Source organism: Trichechus manatus, unplaced genomic scaffold (genome assembly GCF_000243295.1).
Source record: "Trichechus manatus latirostris isolate Lorelei unplaced genomic scaffold, TriManLat1.0 scaffold00182, whole genome shotgun sequence".
Lineage (NCBI taxonomy): Eukaryota > Metazoa > Chordata > Mammalia > Sirenia > Trichechidae > Trichechus > Trichechus manatus.
The window spans coordinates 4315660-4342890 of NW_004444118.1; the positions used below are offsets into that span (position 1 = coordinate 4315660).

Genomic DNA, 27231 nt, shown 5'->3' on the forward strand with positions numbered 1-27231 from the left:
CACAGGCATTCAGCTCTCTTGCTCCATGGGTCAGCTCCAGCTCTGTCTGGCGCTGGTCTCCTGGTTCTGCTGCTGTTGGTTCTCTGCCACTGTGCTTCTCTGCCACTGCAGGTTCTGTGCTGCTGCTGGTCCTTTGCTGCAGCCACTGCTCTATCCATTCACAGTTTCAAAACCGCTTCCACATTTTAGGTATCTGTTAGAGCAGCACCCCACTTCTGGTACCAAATTCTGTCTTAGTCATCTAGTGCTGCTCTAACAGAAATACCACAAGTGGATGGCATCAACAAAGAGAAGTTTTTATTCTCTCACAGTCCAGTAGGCTACAAGTCCAAATTCAGGGCATCAGCTCCAGGTGAAGGCTTTCTCTCCCTCTGGAGGAAGGTCCTTGTGATGCATCAGTCTTCCCGTGGTCTGGGAGCATCTCAGCGCAGGAACCTCAGGTCCAAAGGATGCACTCTGCTCCCGGCACTGCTTTCTTGGTGGTATGAGGTTCCTATGTGTCTCTGCTTGCTTCTTTCTTTTATATCTCAAAAGAGATTGCATTAAGACACTATCTAATCTTGTCAACCTCATCAGTATAACCTCATCACAGTGACAGAATTTACAACACATAAGGATATCACATATAATCTCATCATAGTGATAGAGTTTACAACATGTAAGGAAATCACATCAGATTACACAATCATACAACACTGGGAATCATGACCCAGCCAAGCTGACAGATAGTTTTGGAGGACACAACTCAATCCATGACAGTGCTTAAGGCAGACTTTTTTTTACTAGTTAAGGTAAACTATTGTTTGGTTTTAAGAACACTTCAGGGAATTTTTTTTCAAATTTATTGTTGTAGTTTAAATGAAGTTTACGTTTCAAGTTAGTCTCCCATATAAAAATTTATATGTACATTGTTACGTAACCCTAATTGCTCTCCCCATACTGTGACAGCACACTCTTCCTTTCTACCCGATTCCCCATGTCCATTCAACCAGCTTCTGACCCTCTCTGCCTTCCCACCTCACCTCTGGACAGAAGCTGCCCATTTAATCTCTTGTATCTACTTGAGCTAAGAGGCACACTCCTCACGAGTATCACTTTATGTCCCACAGTCCAGTCCAATCGCTGTCTGAAGAGTTGGCCTTGGAAATTGTTTTAGTTCTGGGCTGATAGAGAGTCCGGGAGCCATGCTTTCCAGGGTTCCTCCAGTCTCATTCAGATCATTAAGTCTGGTCTTCTTACTAGAATTTGAGTTCTGCTCCCCACCTTTCTCCTGCTCCATCAGGGACTTCAGGGAATATTTTTGGTATAAGTTTTAAAGATTATCTCAGGGCAGTAGTTTCAGGGGTTCATCCACCCTCTGTGACTCCAGAAAGTCTGAAGTCCTCTAGAAATGGAAATTCTGTTTTACATTTTCCCCCTTTTGATCAGGCTTCTTCTATAGAATCTTTGATCAAAATGTTTAGTAATGGTAGCCAAGCACTATCCAGTTCTTCTGGTCTCATGGCAGAGGAGGGAGTTGTGCATGGAGACAATTAGCCACACATTCCATATCCTCTTATTCCTGATTCTCTTTCTGTTGCTCCAGGCGAATAGAGACCAATTGCTGTGCCTTGGGTGGCCACTTGTAATCTTTTAAGACACCAGGCACTACACTACAAACTAGGAGGTAGAACAAAAGTACTAAACAAACGTTATTAGACCAATTAACTGGGATGTCCCATGACCCTAAACCTCCAAACCAAGGAACCAGATCCCATGACGTTTTTGGTTGGACATAAGCAGCCTCAGCAGCTACTCTTTTTTTTTTTTTTTTCAGTTGTTGTAAATATATCTATCACACATCTTGGCAGTTAAACTTTTTACAGGTATGTCACTTATTGACAACAATTACAATAATCGGCTGTGCAACCCTACCCTTATTCAGCGCCATTTTCTATCACCATTAACCTCCCCTCTCATTCTCCCTCCTGCCCCTGGTAGCCACTAATAAACTTTGGTCTCTAGGTGTTTGCCTTTTCTTGTCTTTTTATATAAGTGAGGTCATACAATATTTGTCCTTTTGTAATTATTTCACTCAGCAGCATAATGTTTTCAAGTTCCATACATATTATAGCATGTGTCAAGACTTTGTTTCTTCTACTGGCTGAGTAGTCCATTGTATGTATGTACCACATTTTGTTTATCCATTCATCTATGGATGGACATTTAGGTTGTTTCTACCTTTTGGCTATTGTGAATTATGCTGCAGTGAACACTGGTTTTTAAGTCTCTGCTTTCAAGTTTTTTGGTATATACCTAGGAGTATAATTGCTGAGTCATATGGTAGTTCTATATTTTTAGTTTTTTGAGGAACCACCAGACTGTTTTCCACAGTGGCTGTATCATTTTGTGTTCTCTCCAGCAATGGATAAGGGTTCAAATTTCACCACATCCTTGCCAGCATTTGTTATTTTCTTTTTTTTTTTTTCAATCTTAGTCATCTTAAAAAAAAACAAACCCGTTGCGGTCGAGTCGATTCCTTCCTCTTAGTGACCCTATAGGACAGAGTAGAACTGCCCCGTAGAGTTTCCAAGGAGTGCCTGGTGTATTTGAACTGTGAACCTTTTGGTTAGCAGCCATAGCTCTTAACCACTATGCCACCAGGGTTTTTTAGCCACCCTAGGGGGAGTGAAATCATATCTCATTGTGGTTTTGATTTGCATCTCTCTGATGACTAATGACGTTGAGCATTTTTGCATGTGCTTGGTGGCCATTTGAGTGTCCTCTTTGGTGAAATGTCTATTCAAGTCCTTTGCTTATTTTATGATTGGCTTATTTTTTGTTGTTGTTAAGTTGTCAAAGTTTTCAAATGCATTTTGGTTATTAGATACTTACTGCATACATGGTTTCTGAAAATATTTTCCCAGTTGGTAGCTTGTCTTCTAACTTTTTTGGTAAAGTCTTTTGATGACCAAAAGTTTTTGATTTTTATGAGGTGTCATTCATTTATTTTGTCTTTTACTCTTTGTGCTTTTGTTATTATATTAGATAATCCACGGTTAAAAGCTAGTCCTGACAGTGTTGCCCCTAAATTTTTTTCTAAGAATTTTATGGTTTTAGTTTGCATATTTAGCTCCTTAATCCATTTTGAATTTGTTTTTGTGTATGGTGAATGTGTTGTTTATAAATGTGTTTATTAATGTGTTGTTTATCTCTGGCTGCTTTCACTATTTTCTCTTTATATTTGGTTTTCAGCAGCTTTATTATGATGATCTTAGGTGTGATTTTCTTTATCCTGATTTGTCTTCACTTATTTTCTTGTATCTGTAAATTTTCCACCAAATTTGGAAAATATTTGACCATTCATTCTTCAAATTATTTTTCTGTCTCATTATATCACTCCTTGTCTAGAGAAACAGAAACAGTGGTGTGTATGTGTGTTTGTGTGTTGTTGTTTTTGTTAGGTGCCATTGAGTCAATTATGACTCGTACAAACTCCATGAGACAGAGTAGAACTGCCCCATAGGGCTTTCTAGGCTGTAATCTTTACAGGAGCCCATCTCCAGTGGAGCCACTGAGTGGGTTTGAACCACCAACATTTCAGTTATCAGCCGAGTACTTAACTGTTGTGCCACCAGGGCTCCTTGTGTATATGTGCATATGTATATGTGTGTGTGTGTGTGTGTGTGTATCTATGTCTACCATATTCTTCACAAATAGCGTGCACCTTCTATGTTCGTCAACCATGCCCTCACCCCTCAAGGTATTTTTGGAGGTGCACTATACTAATTTTTTTTTTTACAGAAACATGGCATAGTGGTGCTTACAAAAATGCATCATGGGAGGGAGAGGGTGGTGGGCAAACAAATGCAGAAGGTGTGCTTTATTTGTGTAAAAATACAATATCTATCTATCTGTTGAAGGAAAGCTATTGATTAATTTGCTTCAAGGAACTGGCTCATGAGATTTTGAGGGGCTGGCAAGTCCCACATCCATAGGACAGGTTACAAGCTAGAGACTCCTGTAGGCTTGCATCCCAAGATTCTTAGGTCAGGCAATGGGAAGAGTGCAGAGTAAAGTTCTGCCAAAATATCTGTTTATATTCTGGAGCCTGAACATGCCCTAGGGAAACTCCCTTTTCAACTGATTGTTTCCATTAAATTAGATTACATTATAGAGCAACAACTAGATTAGCGTTTAGCAAAATAGCTTGCAACCATAGCTTAGCCAAGTTGACAACTGTGATCATTAAGGTTATGTATCAGGTTTGCTGGGCCATGATTCTTATTGGTTTGGCAGTTACAATGTAGTTTGGCAGTCACATATGATCTGATCACTTCCATGATGAGATTTGATATGATGCAATCACCTCCATGAAGAGATCTGCTGTGAGTAGCCAGTCAGTTGAAACGGAGTTTCCTCGGGGGCCTGCATCAAATATATGTCGACTTTCTTGCAAGACTCATGACCTTTTGCTTGCTCTGGATCCTGCAGCTGGCTCCTGTTTGTCTGACCTCTGGTTCTTGGGACTTGAGCTAGCTAAGTTTACCTGCCATCTTGCCTGCCGATCTTGGGATTTGTTAATCTTTGTAGCCTGTGAGCAAGAGCCCTGCTGTCTGACTTGCCGATCTTGGGTTTGCCAGCCCCTGCAGCTACGTAAATCAGGGGAAGCCTCTATCCTTACCCATGACTTGGGATGTTCCAGCCTCTACAACTGCGTGAGCCATTTCCTTGATATAAATCTCTCTGTATGTATACTTATATGCTTTACTGGTTTTGCTTCTCTAGAGAACCCAGTCTAAGACAACACCTAAAATTAACCATCACACTCCTGTATTTCCAGACTTCAGTTGCACTTATATTATTGTCTTAGACTGGGTTCTCTAGAGAAGCAAAACCAGTGAAGTGCACACATACACACACGTATAGACACATGTGTGTATACATATATATGTGTGTATAGAGAGAGAGGGAGAGATTTATCTCAAGGAAGTGGCTCACATGGTTGTAGAGGCTGGCAAGTCCCAAGTCTGTGGATCAGGCATCAGGATGGAGGCTTCTCCTGACTCATGTAACTGCAGGGGCTGACAAACTCAAGATTGGCAGGCAGTAAGGCAGGTTGCTGGCTCAGGTCCCAAGAACTGCAGGTCAGATGATGACAAGCCAGATTCAGGATGCAGAGCAAGCAAAAGCCAGCAAGGTTTGCCAGAATGTCTATATATTTTGGATGTAGGCCACACCCCAGAAGAAACTCCCCTTACAACTGACTGGCTGACCACATCAGATCACATCACATCATGGAGATGATTACATTATATCACAAAATGGAAGATAACCACATCATTACATAGCTGCCAAATTACATCATTGCATAACTGCCAAACTGCATCATTACATAACGGCCAAGCCACTGAGAATCATGGCTCAGCCAAGGTGACACATAACCTTCACCATCACAGTCCATCCCTTTCATCTTGACACCTTACAGTGTACACAGTCTCTAAATAAAGACAATTACAAAGTCATACTTCCACCTGCTGTGATGCAACTAACTTACATACAACTGAAAACACACTAGCCCCGTTTACATCTTATGTTTTATAAGTGAAGAAAACAAAAATGTGTGATGCACACGTACAAGGAGGAAATGCTCAATTACAATTACTGGTTATGTGGTCGTAACTGGTATTTAGAACTACCTTCTTCCACCACCCATTCCATATTCCCTTTGCCTTCTGCAAGCACCTCAGTAGGTTGTGGTTCTTTGCCTGATGGCGTGACCCAAACCTTCACTCCTGATGTGTCTGGGCCATTAGAAGTCACGTCAAAATTGGGTTGCTGTAGTTTTCCATTGACTTTAATCACAGAGCATGGTAGTACTAAGAGATGTCCTAAGGGATCTCCTGTATTTCAGGCATACTCTTCTTTACCTCAATTATATGATATCAATTCTGTTTCCCCTGGGTAATCAAGATCAGTCACACCAGCCAGTACAGTAACTCCCTTCTTTGCCTGTTGATCAGAAGCATGAGGAGCCCAAAGTGGCCGGGTAGCATTCTTAACTTCCTGTTCAATGGAATCAGTGTTATGTCTCCCAGTGGGAGCATTCCTCCCTTTGGAATCGAGACCTTTAGACCCACAGAGCATAGGGTTTCAGGGACAGGAAGCAAAAATTTTGCAAGTGGGTTACTAGGGGGTAATAGTGAGGGGTGCCACTCCTATTTCCACCCCTTGATTCCTGTACCTGTGAATCCTGGCTATAGGAGAAGCAGCACCATATATTCGATGCTGGTTTAGAGCATATACAGTCTCCTGGAGAACATTGCCCCAACCCTGCAAAGTATTGTCACCTAGCTGGCACCATAATTGTGTCTTTAGAAAGCCATTGCATCGTTCTGTCAAGCCAGCTGCTTCAAGATGACAAGGAACGTGGTAAGACCAATGAATTCCATGAGCATGAGCCCATTGTTGCACTTCATTTGCTGTGAAGTGAGTCCCTTGATCTGAGGTGATTTTGGGTGGGATACCGTGATGGTGAATAAGGTATTCTCTAAGTCCATGGATGATAGTTTTGGCAGAAGTGTTACATGCAGAGAAGGCAAATCTGTATCTAGAGTAAATGTTTATTCCAGTGTCTTAGGCTGGGTTCTCTAGAAAAGCAAAACGAGTAAAGTGTATAAATATACAAAGAGAGATTTATATTAAGGATATGACTTGTGCAGTTGTAGAGGCTGGAACATGGGTCAGGAGGCTTTTCCTAATTCACATAGCCACAGGGGTTGGTGAACCCAAGATTGGCAAGTTAGACAGCAGGGCTCTGGCTCACAGGCTGCGAAGACCGACAGATCCCAAGATTTACAGGCAAGATGGCAGAAAAGCTGCTAGCTCAAGTCCCAAGAACCAGAGGTCAGGCAAACAGGAGGCAGCTGCAGGATCCAGTGTGAGCAAAAGCCTGAGCCTTGCCAGAAAGTCCACTTATATTCGATGCAGGCCACACCCCCAAGGAAACTCACTTTCACTTGATTGGCTACTCACTGCAGATCTCATCATGGTGGTGATTGCATCATATCAGATCTCATCATGGAAGTGACCACAACATTATATGACTGCCAAACTACATCATAACTGCCAAACCACTGAGAATCATGGCCCAGACAAGTTGACATACGATCTTAACAGTTACATCCAGTAAGAACAAAATGCTGTCGTTTCCATGATGGGAGCAGTCCAATGTAATCAACCTGTTGCCAGGTTGCTGGCTGATCCCTTTGAGGAATTGTGCCTTAGTGGGGACGCAGCGTTGGTCTCTGCTGCTGACAGATTGGGCACTCAACAGTGGGTTGCAGCCAAATTAGCCTTGGTGAGTGGAAGTCTATGCATAATCTCCATCCCTGCCACCATGACCATTTTATTCATGAGCTTACTGGGCAATGACGGGAGTGGCTGGGGAAAGAGGATGACTGGTTTCCACAGAATGCATCATCCAATCCATTTGATTGTTAAAATCCTCCTCTGGTGAGGTCACCTTTTGGTGAGCATTCACATCAGACTCAAATATCTTCACTTCTCTCGCCCATTCAGAGAGGTCTGTCCATATACCTCTTCCCCATACCTCCTTGGTGCCAATTTTCCAATCATGTTCTTTCCAAGTCCCTGACAATCCAGACAAACCATTGGCCACAGCCCATGAATCAGTATGCAGTTGCACATCTGGCCATTTCTTCTTCCAAGAAAAGTGAACAACCAGGTGCACTGCTCAAAGTTCTGCCCATCGGGAGGAGTTCTCTTCACCACTGTCCTTTAGGGATGTCCTAGAAAGGGGCTGTAGTGCTGCCATTGTCCACTTTTCTAGTGGTGCCTGCATATCACGCAGAACCATCTGTAAACTAGGCATGAGTTTTCTCTTCCTAGTCAAATGATCATAAGGAACTCCCCATGAGGCCATAAGTGCAGACTGGGAGAGGGCAGGTAGTGTGACAGGAGTAGAGACCATGGGCATTTGGGCTACTTCTTCATGAAATTAACTTGTGACTTCAGGTCCTGTTTGGGCCTGATCTCGTATATACCACTTCCATTTAATGATTGAGTACTGCTGTGCATGTCCAACTTTATGGCTCTGTGGGTCAAACAACAGCTAGTTCTTGATGAGCAACTCAGTCCACATGGTGACTTGGTGTCCCATGGTTAAGTGTTCAGTCTCTACTAAGGCCCAGTAATAAGCCAAAAGCTGTTTCTCAAAAGGAGAGTAGTTACCTGCAGAGGATGGCAGGGCTTTGCTCCAAAATCCTAAGGGTCTGTGCTGTGATTCACCAATAGGGGTCTGCCAAAGACTACAAACAGTATCTCTATCTGCCACTGACACTTCAAGCACCATTGGATCAGCCAGTCATAAGGCCCAAGTGGCAGAGCACCTTGCATGGCAGCCTGAACCTGTTTCAGAGCCTTCTCTTGTTCTGGGCCCCACTCAAAACTAGCTGTTTTTTGAGTCACTTGATAAATAGGACAGAGTAGTGCGCTCATCTGAGGGGTATGTTGCCTCCAAAATCCAAAGAGTCCCACTAGGTGTTGTGTCTCCTTTTCAGTTGTGGGAGGGGCCAGATGCAATCACTTATCCTTCACTTTAGAAGGAATATCTTGATATGCCCCACATCACTGGACCCCTAGCAATTTCACTGAGGTGGAAGGTGCCTGAATTTTTGGGGGATTAATTTCCCACTCTCCTATCATGCAACTGTGTTACCAATAAGTCCAGAGTTATTGACACTTCATTCTTACTAGGTCCAATCAGCATAATGTCATCAATGTAATGGACTAGTGTGACGTCTTGTGGAAGGGAAAGGTGAAAAAGCTCCCTGATGACTAAATTATGACACAGAGCTGGAGAGTTGTTATACCTTGAGGTAGGACAGTGAAGGTGTATTGCCGACCTTACCGGCTGAAGGCAAACTGCTTCTGGTGTTCCTTCAAAACTGGAATCAAGAAAAAAACATCGTCCAGATCAATAGCTGTATACAAGGTAACAGGAGATGTATTAATTTGCTCAAGCTATGAAATCACATCTGGAACAGCAGCTGCAATTAGAGTCACCACCTGGTTAAGTTTACGATAATCCACTGTCATTCTCCAAGATCCATCTGTTTTTTATACAGGCCAAATAGGTGAATCGAATGGGTATGTGGTGGGAATCACCATCTTGCATCCTTCAAGTCCTTGATGGTGGCAGTAATCTCTGCAGTCTCTCCAGGAATGCAGTATTGCTTTTGGTTTACTATTTTCCTAGGCAGGGACACTGAATGTGCTGGCTCATGGATTGTGGAGGCTGATGAATCCAAGATCCGCAGGTAAGATGGCAGGCTGCTGGCTCACAAGCTGTGGAAGCTGACAAATCCCAAGATTGGCAGACAGTATTATAGGCTGCTGGCTCAAGTCCCAAGAACTGCAGGTCAGATATGACAAGTCAGATGCAGGATCCAGGGGGAGCAAAAGCCAGTGAGCTTTGTCAGAATATCCATATATATCAGATGCAGGCCACAACCCCAAGAAAACTCCCCTTACAACTAGTTGGCTGACCACATCAGATCACATCATGGAGGTGATTACATTATATTACAAAATGGAAGATAAACACAGCATTATGTAACTGCCAAATTATGTCATTAATAACTGCCAAACTACATCATTACATAACTGCCAAACCACCAAGAATCATGGCCCAGCCAAGATGACACACAACCTTAACCATCACAATTATATCACTTGATATTGTTCTACATGTTACTGAGACTCTGTTCATTTTTTTTCCCAATTTTTTTTTCTGTTCTTCATATTGGATAATTTCTTGCAGTCTACCTTCAAGTTCATTGACACTTTTTTTCTTCTACCCTTTCCAATTTTCCTGTTAATTCCATTATGTTTTTCATTTTGGCTATCGTTCTTTTCTGTGTTAAAATATCTTTTTTTTTTTTAATAGTTTTAATTGTGAAGAGTCTTTTTCGTTTCATTCATTATGACTGTATTTTTCTTTAAGTCTTTGGATGTATTTTTGTAGCTATTCCAACATCTATGTCATCTTAAGCTTTTTATTTTTTCCTTCTACTTATCCTATCGACCATGGACCACATTTTTTTATTTCTTTGCATTCTAATTTTTTTTATGTTGGATATTAGGTATGATATATGGCATCTGCCTTATATTTTCTTCATTTATTTTAAATAACATTTTTATTTGGGAATAATTTAGATTTGCAGAAAAGTTTCAAAGATAGCACAGAGCATTCCTGTATACCCTACATTCCATTTCCCCTAATGTTAACACCTTCCATAATCATGGTATGTTTGTCAAAACTAATAAATTAACATTGCTACATTTTTATTAACTACACTCCGAACTTGATTCAGATTTTACCAATTTTCCACTAATCCCCTTTTTTCCCCCAGAATCCAATCCAGGATACCACATTGCATTTAGTTGTCATGTTTCTTTTATCATCTCTGTTCTCTGATAGTGTCCCAGAGTTCCCTTGTTTTTCATGATCTTGGTAATCTTGAAGAGTACTGGTCAGATATTTTATGGAATACACCTTAATTTAGAATTTCTCATGTTTAGACTGGGATTATGGGTTTTGTAGGTTCATACGCTTTGTAAGTCCATATGCCTACAAGGAAGACCAGTTAGTACAACTATTATTCAAATTTACGCAGCAATCACTAATGCCAAAGATGAGGAAATTGAAGATTTTTACCAACTTCTGCAGTCTGAAATTGATCAAACATGCAATCAAGATGCATTGATAATGGTGATTGGAATGCAAAAGTTGGAAACGAAGAAAGATTGGTAGTTGAAAATAAGGTCTTGGTGATAGAAGCAATGCTGGAGATCACGTGATAGAATTTTGCAATACAAACGACCTTTTTTCAACAACATAAATGGCAGCTATACAAGTGGGTCTCACTGGTTGAAAAACTCAGGAATTGAACCAACTACATATGTGGAAAGAGATGATGGAAAAGCTCAATATCATCAGTCAGAACAAGACCAGGGCCGACTGCGGAACAGACCATAAATTGCTCATATGTAACTTTAAGTTGAAGCTGAACAAAATTAAAACAAGTCCATGAGAACCAAAATACGACCTTGAGTACATCCCACCTGAATTTGGAGACCATCTCAAGAATAGATTTGACACATTGAACACTAATGACTGAAAACCAGATGAGTTGTGGGATGACATCAAGGACATCATATGTGAAGAAAGGAAAAGGTCATTAAAAAGACAGGAAAGAAAGAAAAGACCAAAATGGATGTTGGAAGAGACTCTGAAAGTTGTTCTTGAATGTAGAATAGCTAAACAAATGGAAGAAAGGAAGTAAAAGAGCTGAACAGAAGATTTCAAAGGGTGGCTCTATAAGACAAAGTAAAGTAGTATAATGACATGTGCAAAAACCTGGAGTTAGAAAACCACAAGGGAAGAACACACTTGACATTTCTCAAGCTGAAAGGACTGAAGAAAAATGCAAGCATCGATCTGCAATATTGAAGGATTCTATGGGCAAAATACTGAATGATGCAGGAAGCATCAAAAGAAGATAGAAGGGATACACAGAGTCATTGTACCAAAAATAATTGGTCGATGTTCAGCTATTTCAGGAGATAGACATAATCAAGAACCAGTGGTACTTAAGGAAGAAATTCAGGCTGCACTGAAAGCACTGGTGAAAAGTCTCCAGGAATTGATGGAATACCAATTGAGATATTTCAACAAACAGATGCAGTGCTGGAGGTGCTCTCTCTTCTATGTCAAGAAATTGGAAGACTGCTACTTGGCAACTAACTGGAAGACATCCATATTTGTGCCCATTCCAAAGAAAAGTAATCCAACAGAATGTGGAAATTATTGAAAAATATCATTAATATCACACTCAAGTAAAATTTTGCTGATGATAATTAAAAAATGTTTATAGCAGTACATCTACAGGGAAGTGCCAGAAATTCAAGCTGGGTTCGGAAGAGGATGTGGAATGTGGGATATCATTGCTGATGTCAGAGGGATCTTGGCTGAAAGCAGAGAATACCAGAAAGATGTTTACCTGTGTTTTATTGACTATGCAGAGGCATTCGACTGTGTGGATCATAACAAATCATGGATAACATTGTAAAGAATGGGAATGGAATTCCAGAACACTGACTTGTGCTCGTGAGGAACCTATATGCAGATCAAGAGGCACTCGATCTGTGTGATTTAAAACCAGGAAGGGTGTGCTTCAGGGTTGTATCCTTTTACCATACTTATTTAATCTGTATGATGAGCAAATAATCTGAGAAGCTAGACTGTATGAAGAATAATGTAGCACTAGGATTAGTGCAAGATTCATTAACCTGCGATATGCAGATGACACTTTACTTGCTGAAAGCGAAGAAGTCTTGAAGCACTTACTGATGAAGATCAAAGACGAGAGCCTTCAGTATGGATTATACCTCAACATAAACAAAACAAAAATCCTTACAACTGGACGATAAGCAACATTGAAATCATCAAGGATTTCATTTTACTTGAATCCAGGATCAACACCCGTGGAAGCAACGGTCTAGAAATCAAATAACATATTGCATTGGGCAAATCTGCTGCAAAAGACCTCTTTAAAGTGTTAAAAAGCGAAGATGTCAGTTTGAGGACTAAGGTGTGCCTGACCCAAACCATGATATTTTCAGTCGCCTCATGTTCATGAGAAAGCTGGACAGTGAATAAAGAAGACTAAAGAAGAATTGATGCCTTTGAATTATGACGTTGGCAAAGAATATTGAATATACCATAGATCGCCGTAAGAACAAACAAGTCTGTCTTGAAGGAAGTACAGCCAGGGTGCTCCTTGGAAGTGAGGATGGCGAGACTTCATCTTAAGTACTTTGGACATGTTATCAAGAGGGACCAGTCCCTGGAGAAGGACATCATGCTTGGTAAAGTATAGGGTCAGCGAAAAAGAGGAAGACTCCTGACAAGATGGATTGACATAGTGGCTGCAATAATGAGCTCAAACATAGCAAGGATTTTGAGGATGGTGCAGGACCGGGCAGTGTTTTGTTCTTTTATGCATAGGGTTGCTATGAGTCGGAACCGACTCGACGGCAGCTAACAACAACGCCATGGGTTTTGGGTGAAAATACCTTCTCATTGCATCTTCTATGGTATTTTCTTCCAAAACCCACAATCCCAGTTTAAATATGAGAAATTAGGGGATTCATGATATTAACCATTCTTATCGTTGGTAACATTAGTCTTGTTCACTTGGTCAAAGTGGTGTTTGCTAGGATTCTCTACTTCAGTGGTACTATGGTTTCCTGCCCATGCTCTATTCTTTGGAAATGAGTTGCTAAGTCCTGCCCACACTAAATAAAGGAAAGGGGATTTAATCTCCACGTCCTGTAGGGGGAGTATCTACATCTATTATTTGGAATCATCTGTAAGGATAATTTGTCCCTTCTCCCTCATTTACTTATTTATTTAATCATTTATTTATATCAGTATAAAACTGTGGATTTTATTTTTTATTCTTTGGGTTATAATTCAATACTGTTATTTGTTTTGTTCTTCAAATCATTCCAGCTTTGAACATTGGGAACTCTTTTAGGTTGGTTCCTGTGTCCTTATGACATGCCCCCATCCTGTGGTTTCAGTTTGTGTGTGTGTACTTCCTTATCTTCTGGCACTGCAAGATGCTCCAGGCCCATGTTTTATCAGCCCTGGCCTAGTGTTAACCATTTCTTCAAGGAGCCCTGGATCCTATGTTGTCTTCCTTTTAAGGGCATGAAAATTTGTTCTTGTAGACAGCTAAATTACTGATGGATCTGTTTGGTTCTGTCAGGCTTTGTTTTGTTCTTTGTTAGGGCGGGTCAGCACTGTACCACCTCTGGTATCGCTATTTAGTCCTCAGCCCTGTGGGAGGCCACCTCAGCTAAGACTCGTGGAGTCTTATCTTATGCTTGGACAGTCTAGCTAGGGACCTGTGGAAATTCCTGCACAGTGTTCTGGGCATCTCTCTGTGTAGCTCTCTCTTGTCAGATACTGTCTTGCAAATTGCAGCCACTTACACAGCTCAAAACTCTGATCTCTGCCTCCTGCACTTTGTGGTATTGCTGCTGTACTTGGAATTCATTTTTCTGCTTTGTGCCAGCAAGTGGCTGCCGGTAGAAAGCCAGGGTGATCATAGAACTCACCTTTGTGTGTTTCTGTTCTCTCAGGGATCATGGTGCTGCCTGTTGTTCTATGCTCCCAAACACTTGCCTCCTGTATTTTGCATGTATAGTTTTTTGCAGGAGGCAACAGTACCGCTCTGTCATGGCTGGAAGCAGAACTGTGTGTTTTTTATTAATATTCACTCCCTACTTCTCTCTTCTGTCATCTCTTCTGTATATATCTCTGTACACTCTGTCTTGGTGACCTTATCTAGTCTCAGAGTTTTAGTTCCCTTACCTTAATGTTTATTAACCTTTTACTTACTAGAAATAAATTATTAAAACTTTACATGTACTTGTATAATTTGTTCCCCTGTACGGTTATCTTTGCCTGTACAAATAAGACAATAAGGAGAGAAAATTTAATAGAATTTCTAACACCGTGAAGCATAAAGATTAGGGCACAGTTGGCAGAATGTTTGAGTTAGGGATATGTCATATTCTCACATCTGGGTAATAGTCCATTTCTGCAGTGAATCCAGGCATATGCAGCAAAGAGTCCATTTCTCTATCCCTTATCTACCCAAAAGGTCTAAGAAACAATGCATTTAGTCCCATTTGGCAATTATCTGTTTTCTCAGAAGGAAACAAAACAGACAAAATCTGCAAAAAAATTCGTAGCTGGGGATGGCTCTTATTTTTATTCCAATTTCCATAATCAAGACTGCTGGATTTAAGAGAAATGTTCTTTGCTCCATAGAATTAGATGAGATGGGAGATCAATCCAATATGTATTTAATGAACATCTACAGAGTGGTAGGAGCAAAAATACCACAATTTAGAATATTAGCTCCTATAGGTAGCCCTGCAGTTGAATCATTTCCTGAAAAATTACTTCTGCTTTTGTCTTGTTGGATTGGAGAGTTGTCGACTTTTTTTTTTTTAAACCAATTTTCAAGTTTCCTGCTAGCAGTTTAGAGGTTGAGCTGTTTCTTTACTGATACATGTCTCTCTCTACACTTTTAGATTTTATTCTGTCAACTGGATGTGAATGATAATCGATGGAGCTAACTGACAGTGCCATTTACTCCCTAGAGTTGCCTACTGCACCCCAAGTTCACAATGACTACAGACAGCAGCAAAAAGGTGAGTTAAACAAGTGAATGTGGAAGACTGTGCATAGTGATCATAGGCTAAGGGTGAATGGAGGTGGAATAAGTTTGGAGTAGAGGGTGCAGAAAAATCCAGGATAATTTGAGGAAATTCTTTTGGTTCAGTTTGAAGTCTGTCCAGAATAGTAATATGAAAATTTGCTAGGTAGTGCAGGATCTGATCTCAGGACTCAGGTAAATTCTTTTCTAACCATTCACTTCTATGATCCCATCTGTGGAAATAAAGCTAGGCCAATGCTCTTATTCTTCATTACTCCCTTCTGAACTAAGGAACCCTGGTGGTGCAGTGGTTAAGAGCTCAGGATGCTAACCAAAAGGTTGGCAGTTTGAATCCACCAGCTGCTCCTTGGAAACCCTATGGGGCAGTTCTACTCTGTCGTATAGGGTTGCTATGCTAAAGCAAGAGCTTTGTCAGAAGAACTTTATCTTTTTAGTTATGTTTGGAGTGACCTTGAACCAGCTGTTTAAATTCTAGGCATCTCTGTTTTTCTGACTGTGAAACAAGGATAAAGATGCCAATATTTTTGCTAATGGGTAATGGTAAGATTTTGTCAGGAAAGAGAATGATTCACGTATATAGGCCTCCTTCCCCCTCTCCCCTACCCCCCAGTGTTGGTGATGGGGTGGGGGATGGGGGGAGGAAAAAGTTATCAAGAACACTACAGAGAAGTAATCGCTGTGATTCTCTGGGGATTTTAGGATGAAAAACAAAGAAAAAAAGAAACAAGCGAACATTTTTACATAGAGCCCTGAGAACACTACCTGAGATAGACAGATAATAGTGTAAATTCTAAAATTAATATTTGATTTTATATCTTGGGCAGTAGACTCCCAGAGGGTATGTTCTTTATTGTAGCTCCAGGTTCAAATTGACATTGTTATATGTGGAAGTTCTGTAATTTCCTTTCCTAGAGCCCTTTGAAGAACTAGATTGATTATAGATTGTAGAAAAGCAGGAGTATTAGCAGATCTCTTTCAACCCAAGATAATTGTATTGTTAGTTGTAAAAATTACACACAACAACAACAAAAAACAAGCTACTAAAGTAAGACAGCATTGAAGGTTGTAAAATATGTGGTTGATTTTCTTTCATTCTTGCCTAGTGGATCTTTCCTTATTGACTAATTTCCCTGAAAGCACTAGTGTAGAAAACTCTATCTTGGGAGGTGGATTGAGGGACTTCCCAGATAAAATCTCACAACAGGTGTTCATATACTCCTATAAAGCAGATGTGAGCACAGCAGAGTGTAAGCCAATTTGCTGTGCCGGTGCTACTGCTAGATCTTTTCACTCTTCAAAATCGGTGAAATAGTCAAAGACTTGCTTTTCTCATATTGCTCAGCTGCTATGTTGAAACTAAGGACATTGCCTTTTTAAAAAGCAAATAAAGATTTTTGATAATTATTTCACAAACATTTTAAGAACAATAAAAGAAATGAAAATTACTGCCCAAATTTCTGCCAACTTTTAATTATTTTAATTTTTCCATGTTCCCATTTCCTTTGGGTTTATATGCCTACATAATTTTATATAATTATTTTATATCATTTTAAAAATCATATGTACTTTGCAATTTTTTTCATTTGTATAAACTTTCTTGTTGCTACGTAGTCATAATATTATAGTTTTTAATGCTGTCCTAAATCATTTCAGTATTCTTGGGCATTTAGACTTATTTCTGTTACTATAAAAAGAAAAATAAAAAATTAAAAAAATAAAAAAACATAATGAAGCCCTGGTGGTGCAGTGGTTAAGAGCTTGGCTACAAACCAAAAGGTTGACAGTTCATACCTGCCAGCTGTTCCTTGGAAACCCCATGGGGCAGTTCTACTCTGTCCTATAGGGACACTATGAGTTGGAATCAACTTGACGGCAATGAGTTTAGTATAAATAATTCTGCACTGGACATTTTTATTTGCATAACGTTTTCCTTTTTGAGCTAATTTATAAGGAGTGGAAATATTAAGTCAAAAGAAATGTACATCTTAAAGTATAAGTCCAAAGTCACAAAACTGGTGATAAGTTGGAATTTGAATATAATTATTTTGATTTCTAGGCCCATGGTTTTTATTTATACACAGCACACATTACACATTTTTATTTATTGCCACAATGTTCATCCCTACCCCGGCTTTCCAGGGTGCTGTACTTAGGAATGGGAAAATAGATAAGGAGCTTTAAAAATGATATTAAAAAAATTTTTTTTTTTACGCAAGTATTACATGTTCATCACAGAAAATATGAAAAATAAGAGAAAGCAAAAATAAGAAAATAAAAATAAGTAATAATTCTATGACATGGAACTTATCTTTATTCTTTTTTGATGTATTTTTGCTTTTCTATCTTTGCTGATGCCACCATATGTCCTCTATTAAGAGGCTTTTAATATATATTTTATCAAAGTAAATTTAAAAATACTTTTCATTGTACTGAACTTCTTGAATTGGATGATGATTATTACACAAATGCAATCATGTTTTGATACTTTTCATTTCGTGTAATATTTAATTAACATTTTCATTTTTAGTAACATTTGTCCATTTCATTAAATATTCTTCTATGATGTAGATAGTTTTTATTTTTAATGTCACTAGAATCTAGTGGTCTTGGATTCATCAGTCTAAGTATTTATCATGCAGAATTTTCTCTTTTTACTGCTTTTTTTTTTTTTTTACAGGTAAGTGATCAGGACTTTATAAATGCATCTCTCCCTATGAAGTTCTTTCTTTTAAGAAGTTCAGAATGCCTCATAGGTGCACACACATATCTACAGGATGATTTTTCTAAAATTTAAATAGGAAAATGAGGCCCAAATGTTGTTAGTTGCCTTCAAGTTGGCCCCTGACTCATTGTAACCCCGTGTACAATGGAAGGAAACGCTGCCTGGTCCTGTGCTATCCCCATGGTTTGTTGTTCATAGTGCTCCATAGGATTTCACTGGCTGATTTTTGGAAGTTGATCACCAGTCCTTTCTTTCTAGTCCATCTTAGTCTGGAAGCTCTACTCAAACCTATTCAGCATCATAGTAACATACAAGCCTCCACTGACAGACAGGTGATAGCTGCGTGTGAGGTGCATTGGCTGGGAATTGAGCCTGAGTCTCCCACATGGAAAGGAGGAATTCTGCCACTGAAGCATTACTGCCTTCATCGAAGCCAAATTAGACAAACTTAATTTCTTAATTTTCTAATGAAATGTGCCTAAATAAAGGAGTCAAAACCAGAACTTAAATACCCTACTTTATAAATTTTTGCTCTTTACACATAACTCCTACACTATCATACTATAAGACACCTATGAATTTGAAATTAAAGTTTGGGAAAATATCTCCATTTTCTAGGTAAAAAAAATAACATTTCTGGTTCTAGGTTATATGCCACATAAGTTAACATGAAGTAGTGTCCCATCCTTAAACATATCATTAACCTAAAGTCATTGCTTTTCCAAAGACGACAGCTTACGAAGCACTTCTGAGATATATGTCATTGTTTAAAAAAAAAAGGCACCAACTGTAAAAATGGCGTAGCGGCAGTGTCAGACCTCCCTGTCTAACTTCACAAGGTGGGAGGAGAATCATTATCAGCATCAACAACGCAAGGCTGATTGCTATGAAGTGGAGATCAGACATAACACCATCCTCCAACATTTTTACCAGTTCTGACACCAGCTGTCCCTCCCATGGCACTCTCTACTTCCCTGCTGGGTTTGATAGTTTGTTGCAATGGCCACATGGAACTCACAGACCGTACAGTTATGGAGTTTATTAGGGAAGTAATAGTTGCAGTTCAGGTTCAGGAACGTTCAGGATACAGTTCTTCGATTAGTACAGCCTCTTCTTAGCTGTGCCCGCAGGCATGCCTCTCTCTGGCCCTTGACCCCTTGGCCCATTGGCCCAGACTCTGACCTGCTCAGGAAAATGTTAAAAAGCTTTTTAGCTTTGCCAGTAAATGCCCAGGGGCATCCCACTCTGCCAGTAAGCCTCGGCCCAAAAGTGCTCAGCTCTCTAGCTCCGTGGGTCGGCAAGCCTAGCTCTTCTGACAGGTGATTGGAGGCACCCTACTCCACCAGCAAGCCTCCTGCCTGAAGGTGCTCAGCTCTTTCGCTTCATGGGTCAGCGCACACACTGTAACTGCCTTACTCCGTGGGCTGGGAAGCCCACTGCACTGTCTGATGCTGGTCTCCTGGTTCTGCTGCTTCCCTTTCCCTGTTGCTGTTTCTCATCTTCTTGCACAATCTTCGGTGTTACAGCTCTCTCTCTCTGTGTCTCCTGGGTCTAGGAGGTTCTCAGCACAGAGACCCCAGGTCCAAAGTATGTGCTTCGCTCCCATCTTTTCTTGGTGGTAGTGAGGTCCCCTCTTTCTACCTCTGGGATGGCCATGGCACCACAGTCATTTTCTTTTCATTTAAATTTTATTTATTTAAATCTTAAATAGGTAAGATATTCACATGGTTCAAAATTCAAAAGGTACAAAAGAAAATAAGGTAAAAATTCTTCCTTCTATCTCTGTCCTCTGTGACCCAGTACTCTCCCCAGAGGCAAACAGTGTTATCAGATTCTTGTGTTTGCTTTCAGAAATATTAGCATACATTGTTTTGCATAATTTTTTTCCCGTAATCAAATATCTTGAGAAATCATTCCATATTAGTAAAAAATGTACGTTACCATCAAGTCAATTCCAAGTAAAACTGTGCTCCATAGGGTTTTGAAAGGCTGATTTTTCAGAACTAGATCATCAGGCCTTTCTTCTGAGGCACCTCTGGGTGGACTCAAGCCTCCAACCTTTCAGTTAGCAGCCAGGCATGCTAACTGTTTGCAACACCCAGGGACTCCTTCCTTTGTTAGAAGCTGTATATTATTATCTGCTTTATGGTTGTATCAAAATGTATTCGACTGGTCTTTTATTGCTAGACATTTAGGTGATACTCAATCTTTCCTTCTACAAATATTGCTGCCATGAATTGCCTTATAAATATGGTATTTTGCACATGTGTGAGTATCTATAGGAAAAAGTTCTCAAGGAGAAATTTCTGGATCAAAGTGTAAAGACCTTTGCAATTTTGGTAGACTTTCCCAAATTGTCCTCCAAAGAGGTTGTACCAATTTATTCTCCCACAAGTGCAGTATGAGGCTGTGTAGTCACAATTACAAAGGGGAAAAAATACACTTTAACTTCATAGGTAGAGTATATTCTTTGATAAAGGTGTGGGTGGTTACACTGGATTTTAGAGCAAGTCCCTGACAGATCCAGGAAAGGATCTAGATCTCATTTCCCACTGGGTCAAATTGTTCCCAGATCCCAGATTATCCTTCCCTGACCTGCCCTTTTCCCTCAACTTCTCTTCTGACTCAAGATTTTGCTTTGGTTTTTATTCTTGTAGCATCTTGTTCCAGGCCTTCTCTTTCTTGCTATGTGGCAACAGCTTTGGGGCTTCTGACTGTAATTCTTACCGGTTTGCTGCTACATTGGTGGATTCTGTGCAAGGGTAAGTGCTAATTTAAACCAAACTTATCTTTTACTTTCTCCATTTTGTATTAAAAAGCAATATAACATAATAGAAAATTTGAAAAATGAAAATGAATCCAAACAAAATAAATTCACCACTAGGGTCACTATAAGTTGGAATTGACTTGATGGCAATGGGTGGGTTCTCATACAACTATTTACTGTTTTGGGGTGTAGCTTCCTGACCTTTGATGATTTGCGTAGGTGTTTGTTTTCTTAACAGAATTGCAATCAAGTCCTCTAAAATCCCCCCAACTTCTTTTTTTTCTTAAGTAAGACTAGGTATAATTCTAATCAGAGTATGCTTATGATATTATATATTGCTTTTTAATTTTATATTGTATCATAAATATTTTCTTACTACCATATTTATCATAATCATAAAATTAAACATTATAATTATAAGGTTGATTGTGTTTAACTTTTTACATAATGAATATATCATAATTTAATAAACATATTCTGATTTTTTTTTCCATTTAGTAGTTTTCACATTTTCTAAAGCTAACTTTTCTAGGTTTAATTCTTCTGGCTCCTTAAATCTGATAATCCAGAGGACACTTAGTTTATTGTTTCATAATCCGGAGTCCTAACTTGGGTCTGTGTTATCTGGGGATTATTGCTAGGTTACACGGAGTCCTGGTTCAGCCCTAGAACCTCTGCCTCAGATCCCAGTCCTAGCCTTGACAGAAAGAGACTGAGGGAAGTTGAGAATTTCTGATACAGGCTGAGTAATGGGTAAGGTTATGGTTGTATGGGAAAGACACAAATCTACAAGGCGCCACTTTATAGCTAAATCCCTGGAACTCTGTATTGCTTCCATGCCAAGCCTTCCCATAGAAAAGTTGTCCAATCTTTACATAAAAAGAACTACTTTTCCCACTTTTAAACTCTCAAATCTAGAATAAATATATAATTTATTCTGCAATTCTATATCTACACATGTGCTTACATTGTACAGTAAAATCCGTGAAAGCCAGAACCTGTGTAAGGCAGAAGCTTGTCAGAGAAGGAAAACTCACTGGGTGTTTATGAGGTAGGGTTCTTAATAGAGAGCAATAGAAAAGTGGTAAGACTGCAACCTGTCAGATGTGGAAAACTTTCAAGACGCAGAAAAACAAGGCAGTCTTGTCGAGTTCTGGCTCTCACAGTTTTCACTGTATAATGCCTCATACATGCCCACTATGATATTGGTGCTTATGATAAGTTTATGCAGATGAGTTTCATTAAAATGGAAAGTCAATAGAATTTGGAATCTTGGTTGAAATTACCTTGGATACTTATTCAGTTCTGTTTCACTCTGACAAAACCAACCACATTATTTAAAGGAAATGAGAATCTGCCTGTATTTAAAACAGCTCGGTAAGAATTCTGTCACTTTCCACTTTAGTGCCTGATACCCTTCTCTGTCAGAAGGCTTTTTAAAAAATATCTAAAGTAAATTCCTTTGGTGAAGCGTAAGTCATTTATCTAATCTCCAATGGTAATAGACAATTACATCTGTGATAATAAAAAGGTAAAACTTTTCATTCTAGTTAAGGTTGCTCTTTCTAGTCTCTCTCCTTTTCTTATGCACCATCATGAGGTATCATGTTGAGTTTTGGCATTCTGAAAGATTTTGCCTTATTTAAACAAAGTACATTATACAGTTAAACAAATTATGCAGTGAGTGTATACAGAGAATACACTAATACATACCATGCAACCACACAGTTATTTTATCTTATATGCATATATCACATGTGCATAAAGATCTCTAGCACGAGTAATGCACTCTCTCCACATCCCCAGCCAAATTGTGCCACATACTGTTCCCTGTTCCTTTAGTCATAATTCATCCTTGCTTAGTGCAATTATAGTAGTAGTGATGGAGCTGGACATTGTGAAGTGGTGTTGTGCATTTCTCTAAACCTTTATCCAAATGGTGGTGGGGCAGAAAAGACATTGGAACTGCCATATTGCATTTTATCTTCATTTAATTCCCAAGACTGAGTGGTCCAGAAAGATATGAACCAATGTGAACCAGGTCGTCTTCCTTTCTAGGCTCCAGCTACCCCACTTGTGCCAATTCTCCTAGCTGCCCAGACCTCTGGATGACGTATGGTGACCATTGTTATTACTTCTCAGTGGATAAAAATGACTGGAATTCTAGTCTGGAATTCTGCTTAGCCAAAGACTCCTATCTTCTTATGCTTAGGGATAATCAGGAAATGGTAAGTACAAATATTTAGAGCATGTAAATTGATTTGTTAGTAAATGATTTTCAAAACATATCATGTGTTGTCTTTTGAGGAACAAAAGGAATCTGTGATTTATTGGGGAGGCTATATTCTTTGCCTCTCTCCCTCTCTCTCCTCTTTCTTTCCCTTCTTTCCTCCTCTCCTCTCCCACTGCTTAGCCATTCCCTGTCTGACCCAATGACCCCCAGTTTTAGAAACTCAGATGTTTGAATAGATGTGTGGAGGTGGGAGGATGTTGAGTGTTACAGAAAGGACTTCGACCTGGAATACTGATCTAATGAAAAGAAGCGTTAGGCCAGGAAACACACAAGGAGGTCCAACAACAAGGAGGCAGCAGATCCTTTACGAGATCCAGTGGGTCTTGGGAGAGAGGGGAAGAGAGATATGAGACAAGGAAACTGACTGTGGCAAGGGCTTAGATGCTTTTTTTTTTTGGTTGTTTTTCCTTCATTGGAATCCAATAAATTCCAGGCTGAGAGATAATGTGGGGGCAGGGAGGTACGATGACTGGCAGTTATAGAAAACCGGGAAAGAAGAAGGAAGGAAATTACGTGTGTGTATGTTTCTGTTTGTGTGTGTGTGTTTGTGTGTGTGTGTGAGAGAGAGAGAGATCGTAATCTCCATGCAGAGCTCAGCTGTTGGGGCTCCACTTCCTACAGGCTTCTCAGATCCGTCCTGTCCACCCAGCAGTCTCTTGAAGGAGAACTCTCTATTAGTCCTAGAGCATCTCAAGGTAACACAAGAAGTTTACATCCTGAGGTAACTTGGTACAAAAATCAATCAAATTCTAACTCATTACCATAAATCACATATACAAATTGAATAAGAAGTCTTAGTTTGGTTTTTAGTGCCATAATGATTTTTGTGATTTGACATTGCTTTTTGTTTTCTGTTTTGGATAGAATCAAGTCATGGAGAACAGTTTATTAGGAATTCAACTGTATTAACATCCCTTGGGGGAAATCCAGAGAGATTATACTCCAAAGCATTTGGGTAGAACATAAAGTCCCTAAATTTTATAGCTTCCTAATTTAAGAAAAGATTAGAGCATCTAGATTCTTGCTTTATGTCAAAGGAATACTCTTTCCTTTGAAATTCTGGATAGAATTTAAACTCTAATTTGGCCCACCTCTGTGACTTTTCCTTTATGCCTTTCCTAAGCTAGAGGGCAAAATGCATTGAGGTCTATTCAGTAGACACGTGAAAACTTAGACTTTTTATGGCCTCTGGTAATAGTAGCTTTGCTTTCTGGGCCTTGTTGCAGCAACTTCTATTCTCACTCTGACATAGCTGCTTCTGGGGATTAGAGCTGACTGAAGTCAATAGCAGAAGTGAGGACAGAGCTGGAAACATTGTTGGATAGATACTGATAAACCGTAGCAGTTGAGTCAAAACACTACTATAGAAAATTCTGGTATGGCAGCTATTACAATTTGCATAGTGTGATAATGACATACAGTAGTCTAGAAGGGAAAGAACCCAGGCACAGAATATCTGGGAGATGGACATATTTCTGTTTCTCTAAGGTACCCAAAGGAAGGGATGGATACTGGGGGATATTTGTCCTTCCTTTCTTTCCTTACTTTTTCAGGCTCCTGCCTCTACTGTTGACTAAACTGAACAGAGTTAGATTGGCTACATTTCCACAACTGGTTTATTTTCTCTTAAGACCCCTTGGCTCCAATCTGTACTGGAGAGGATAGAATATCCCTGCTAGCTTTAATAGCAACCACAGATAACTTTTATTTCTGATGTTCTCCTAAGGAATATTCCTCGATTCTCTAGCCTAATTCTTTTTCTTGCCTCAGCTTTTGTCAGGTTCCATAGAACCAACTTGACTTATATCTGATCTGCTGAGCCTCTTGCATTAGTGTTGTTATTTGTTTGTTCTCAAGGCAAGATTTACATACTATTTTGAGGTATATTTAATATTCTCTGTGTCATACTTGGGTCTGAACAGCTACCAAAAGAGCATATGGGCCTATTAAAACTGAAGTTTTTCAAATTAGCATTCCACTGATAGTGACCACTTCTGCTATAGAATTAGGCTGCTCTATGTTAAAGGCTACGAGGTCAAAAGAAGTATCTTCTCATGTTACGTAGTCATCTTTCAATAAGATACACCAATATAGTCTACCTCCTATCTTAGATTCACTATAGCAAAGTATACAATGATAATAGAAGTTACCGTATATTAAGTGCCTACTATGTGCCAGGTGTTTTATGTATATTATTGTGTGTGTGTGTGTGTGTGTGTGTGTATTATCCTATAGGGTTGCTATGAGTTGGAATCAACATGACGCCAGTGGGTTTGAGTTTTGGCTTTTAGTCTTTGACCTTTGGGATTGTCTTTATCTTCTCCCTGAACTTTCTGATATTGGCTTTTCTTATATTTAGGGTTTACATCTAATTATAGCCAAGGTTTCCTTTTTTGGATACTGCACTGCAAATACTATGGTAATATGATCACTTTCCCCCACATTTTCCAGTAGAATCAGGTAATGGAAAGAGATTGGTTTCTGTCAGTCATGAGTCTTTCTTTTTTTTTTTAAGTTTTTTTATTGTACTTTAGATGGTTTACAGAATAGTTTCTTATTAAACAGTACACATACTGTTTTATGACATTGGTTAACAACTCCACGACGTGTCAACACTCTCCCTTCTCGACCTTGGATTCCCTATTACCAGCTTCCCTGTCCCCTCCTGCCTTCTAGTCCCTGTCCCTGGGCTGTTGTGCCCCATTAGTTTCATTTTTTTATTTTTTTAAAATTTTTTTATTGTACTTTAGATGAAGGGTTACAGAACAAATAGTTTCTCATTAAACAGTCAGTACACGTATTGTTTTATGACATTGGTTAACAACTCCACGACATGTCAACAACACTCTCCCTTCTCGAACTTGGAGGACTTTTTGGCAAAAATACGCATAGCCAAAGTTACACCTTTTCAAAAGTTTCTGCGTGTACAATTCAGTGACATCGATTGCATTCTTCCAGTTAATGCTGCTATTCTCACTATCCTTTTCCAAATTATTCCATCACCATTATCTTCAACTCACTGCTCCCTAGGCTTCTTTTGAGTTGCTGTTGTCAATTTGATCTCACATAGATAATTGTTTTTTTTTTTTTTAGTACCTTAGATGAAGGTTTGCAGAACAAATAGATTCTCATTAAACAGTTAGTACATATATTGCCCTATGACAAGGGTTAACAACCCCACGACATGTCAACACTGTCCTTTTTCAACCTTGGGTTCCCTATCACCAACTTTCCTGTCCCCTCCTGCCTTCTAGTCCTTGTCCGTGGACTGCTGTGCCTCATTAGTCCCATTTTGTTTTATGAGGTTGTCCAATCCCCGGCTGAATGGTGAACTTGGGGAGTGACTTCACCACTGAGCTAAAAGGGTGTCCAGGGGCCATACTTTCGGGGTTTCTCCAGTCTATCAGGCCAGTAAATCTGGTCTTTTTTTTGTGAGTTAGAATTTTGTTTTACATCCTTTTCCAGCTCTGTCCAGGACCCTCTACTGTGATCCCAGTCAGAGCAGTCAGTGGTGGTAGCTGGGCACCATCTAGCTGTACTGGACTCAGTCTGGTGGAGGCCTTGGTAGCTTTGGTCCATTAGTCCTTTGGACTAATCTTTTCCTTGTATCTTGTTCTCTTCATTCTCCCTTGCTCCTGAAGGGTTGAGACCATTGGAGTATCTTAGATGGGTGCTCACAGGCATTTTTTTTTTAATTGTTGTAGTTAAATGAAGTTTACATTTCAAGTTAGTCTCCCATAAAAAAATTTATACATACATTGTTCTGTGACCCTAATTGCTCACCCCATTCTGCGACAGCACACTCCTCCTTTCTGCCTCTGATTCCCCATTTCCATTCAACTAGCTCCTAACCCTCCCTGCCTTCCCCTCTCACCTCTGGACAGAAGCTGCCCCTTTGGTCTTTTGTATCTACTTGACTAAGAGGCACACCCTTCATGAGCATCACTTTATGTCCCACAGTCCAGTCCAATCCCTGTCTGAAGAGTTGGCCTCAGAAATTGTTTTAGTTCTGGGCTGATAGAGAGTCCAGGGGCCATGCTTTCCAGGGTACCTCCAGTCTCAGTCAGACCATTAAGTCAGGTCTACTTACTAGAATTTGAGTTCTGCAACCCATCCTTCTGCTGCTCCA

The 27231-nt window shown here is 39.8% G+C and overlaps 1 protein-coding gene across 1 annotated transcript in view; it reads left to right on the top strand.

Moving 5' to 3' along the window:
* The first annotated feature begins 15114 nt into the window (after nucleotides 1–15114).
* Nucleotides 15115–27231, top strand: part of KLRG1 (killer cell lectin like receptor G1) — a 22520-nt gene continuing 10403 nt past the window's right edge. Inside the window, exons 1-3 of the mRNA XM_004387285.2 lie at nucleotides 15115–15294; nucleotides 20700–20804; nucleotides 22868–23037. Coding sequence (XP_004387342.1) covers nucleotides 15210–15294; nucleotides 20700–20804; nucleotides 22868–23037 — 360 coding nt within the window. The 5' untranslated portion in view covers nucleotides 15115–15209. The remainder of the gene's footprint in view (nucleotides 15295–20699; nucleotides 20805–22867; nucleotides 23038–27231) is intronic.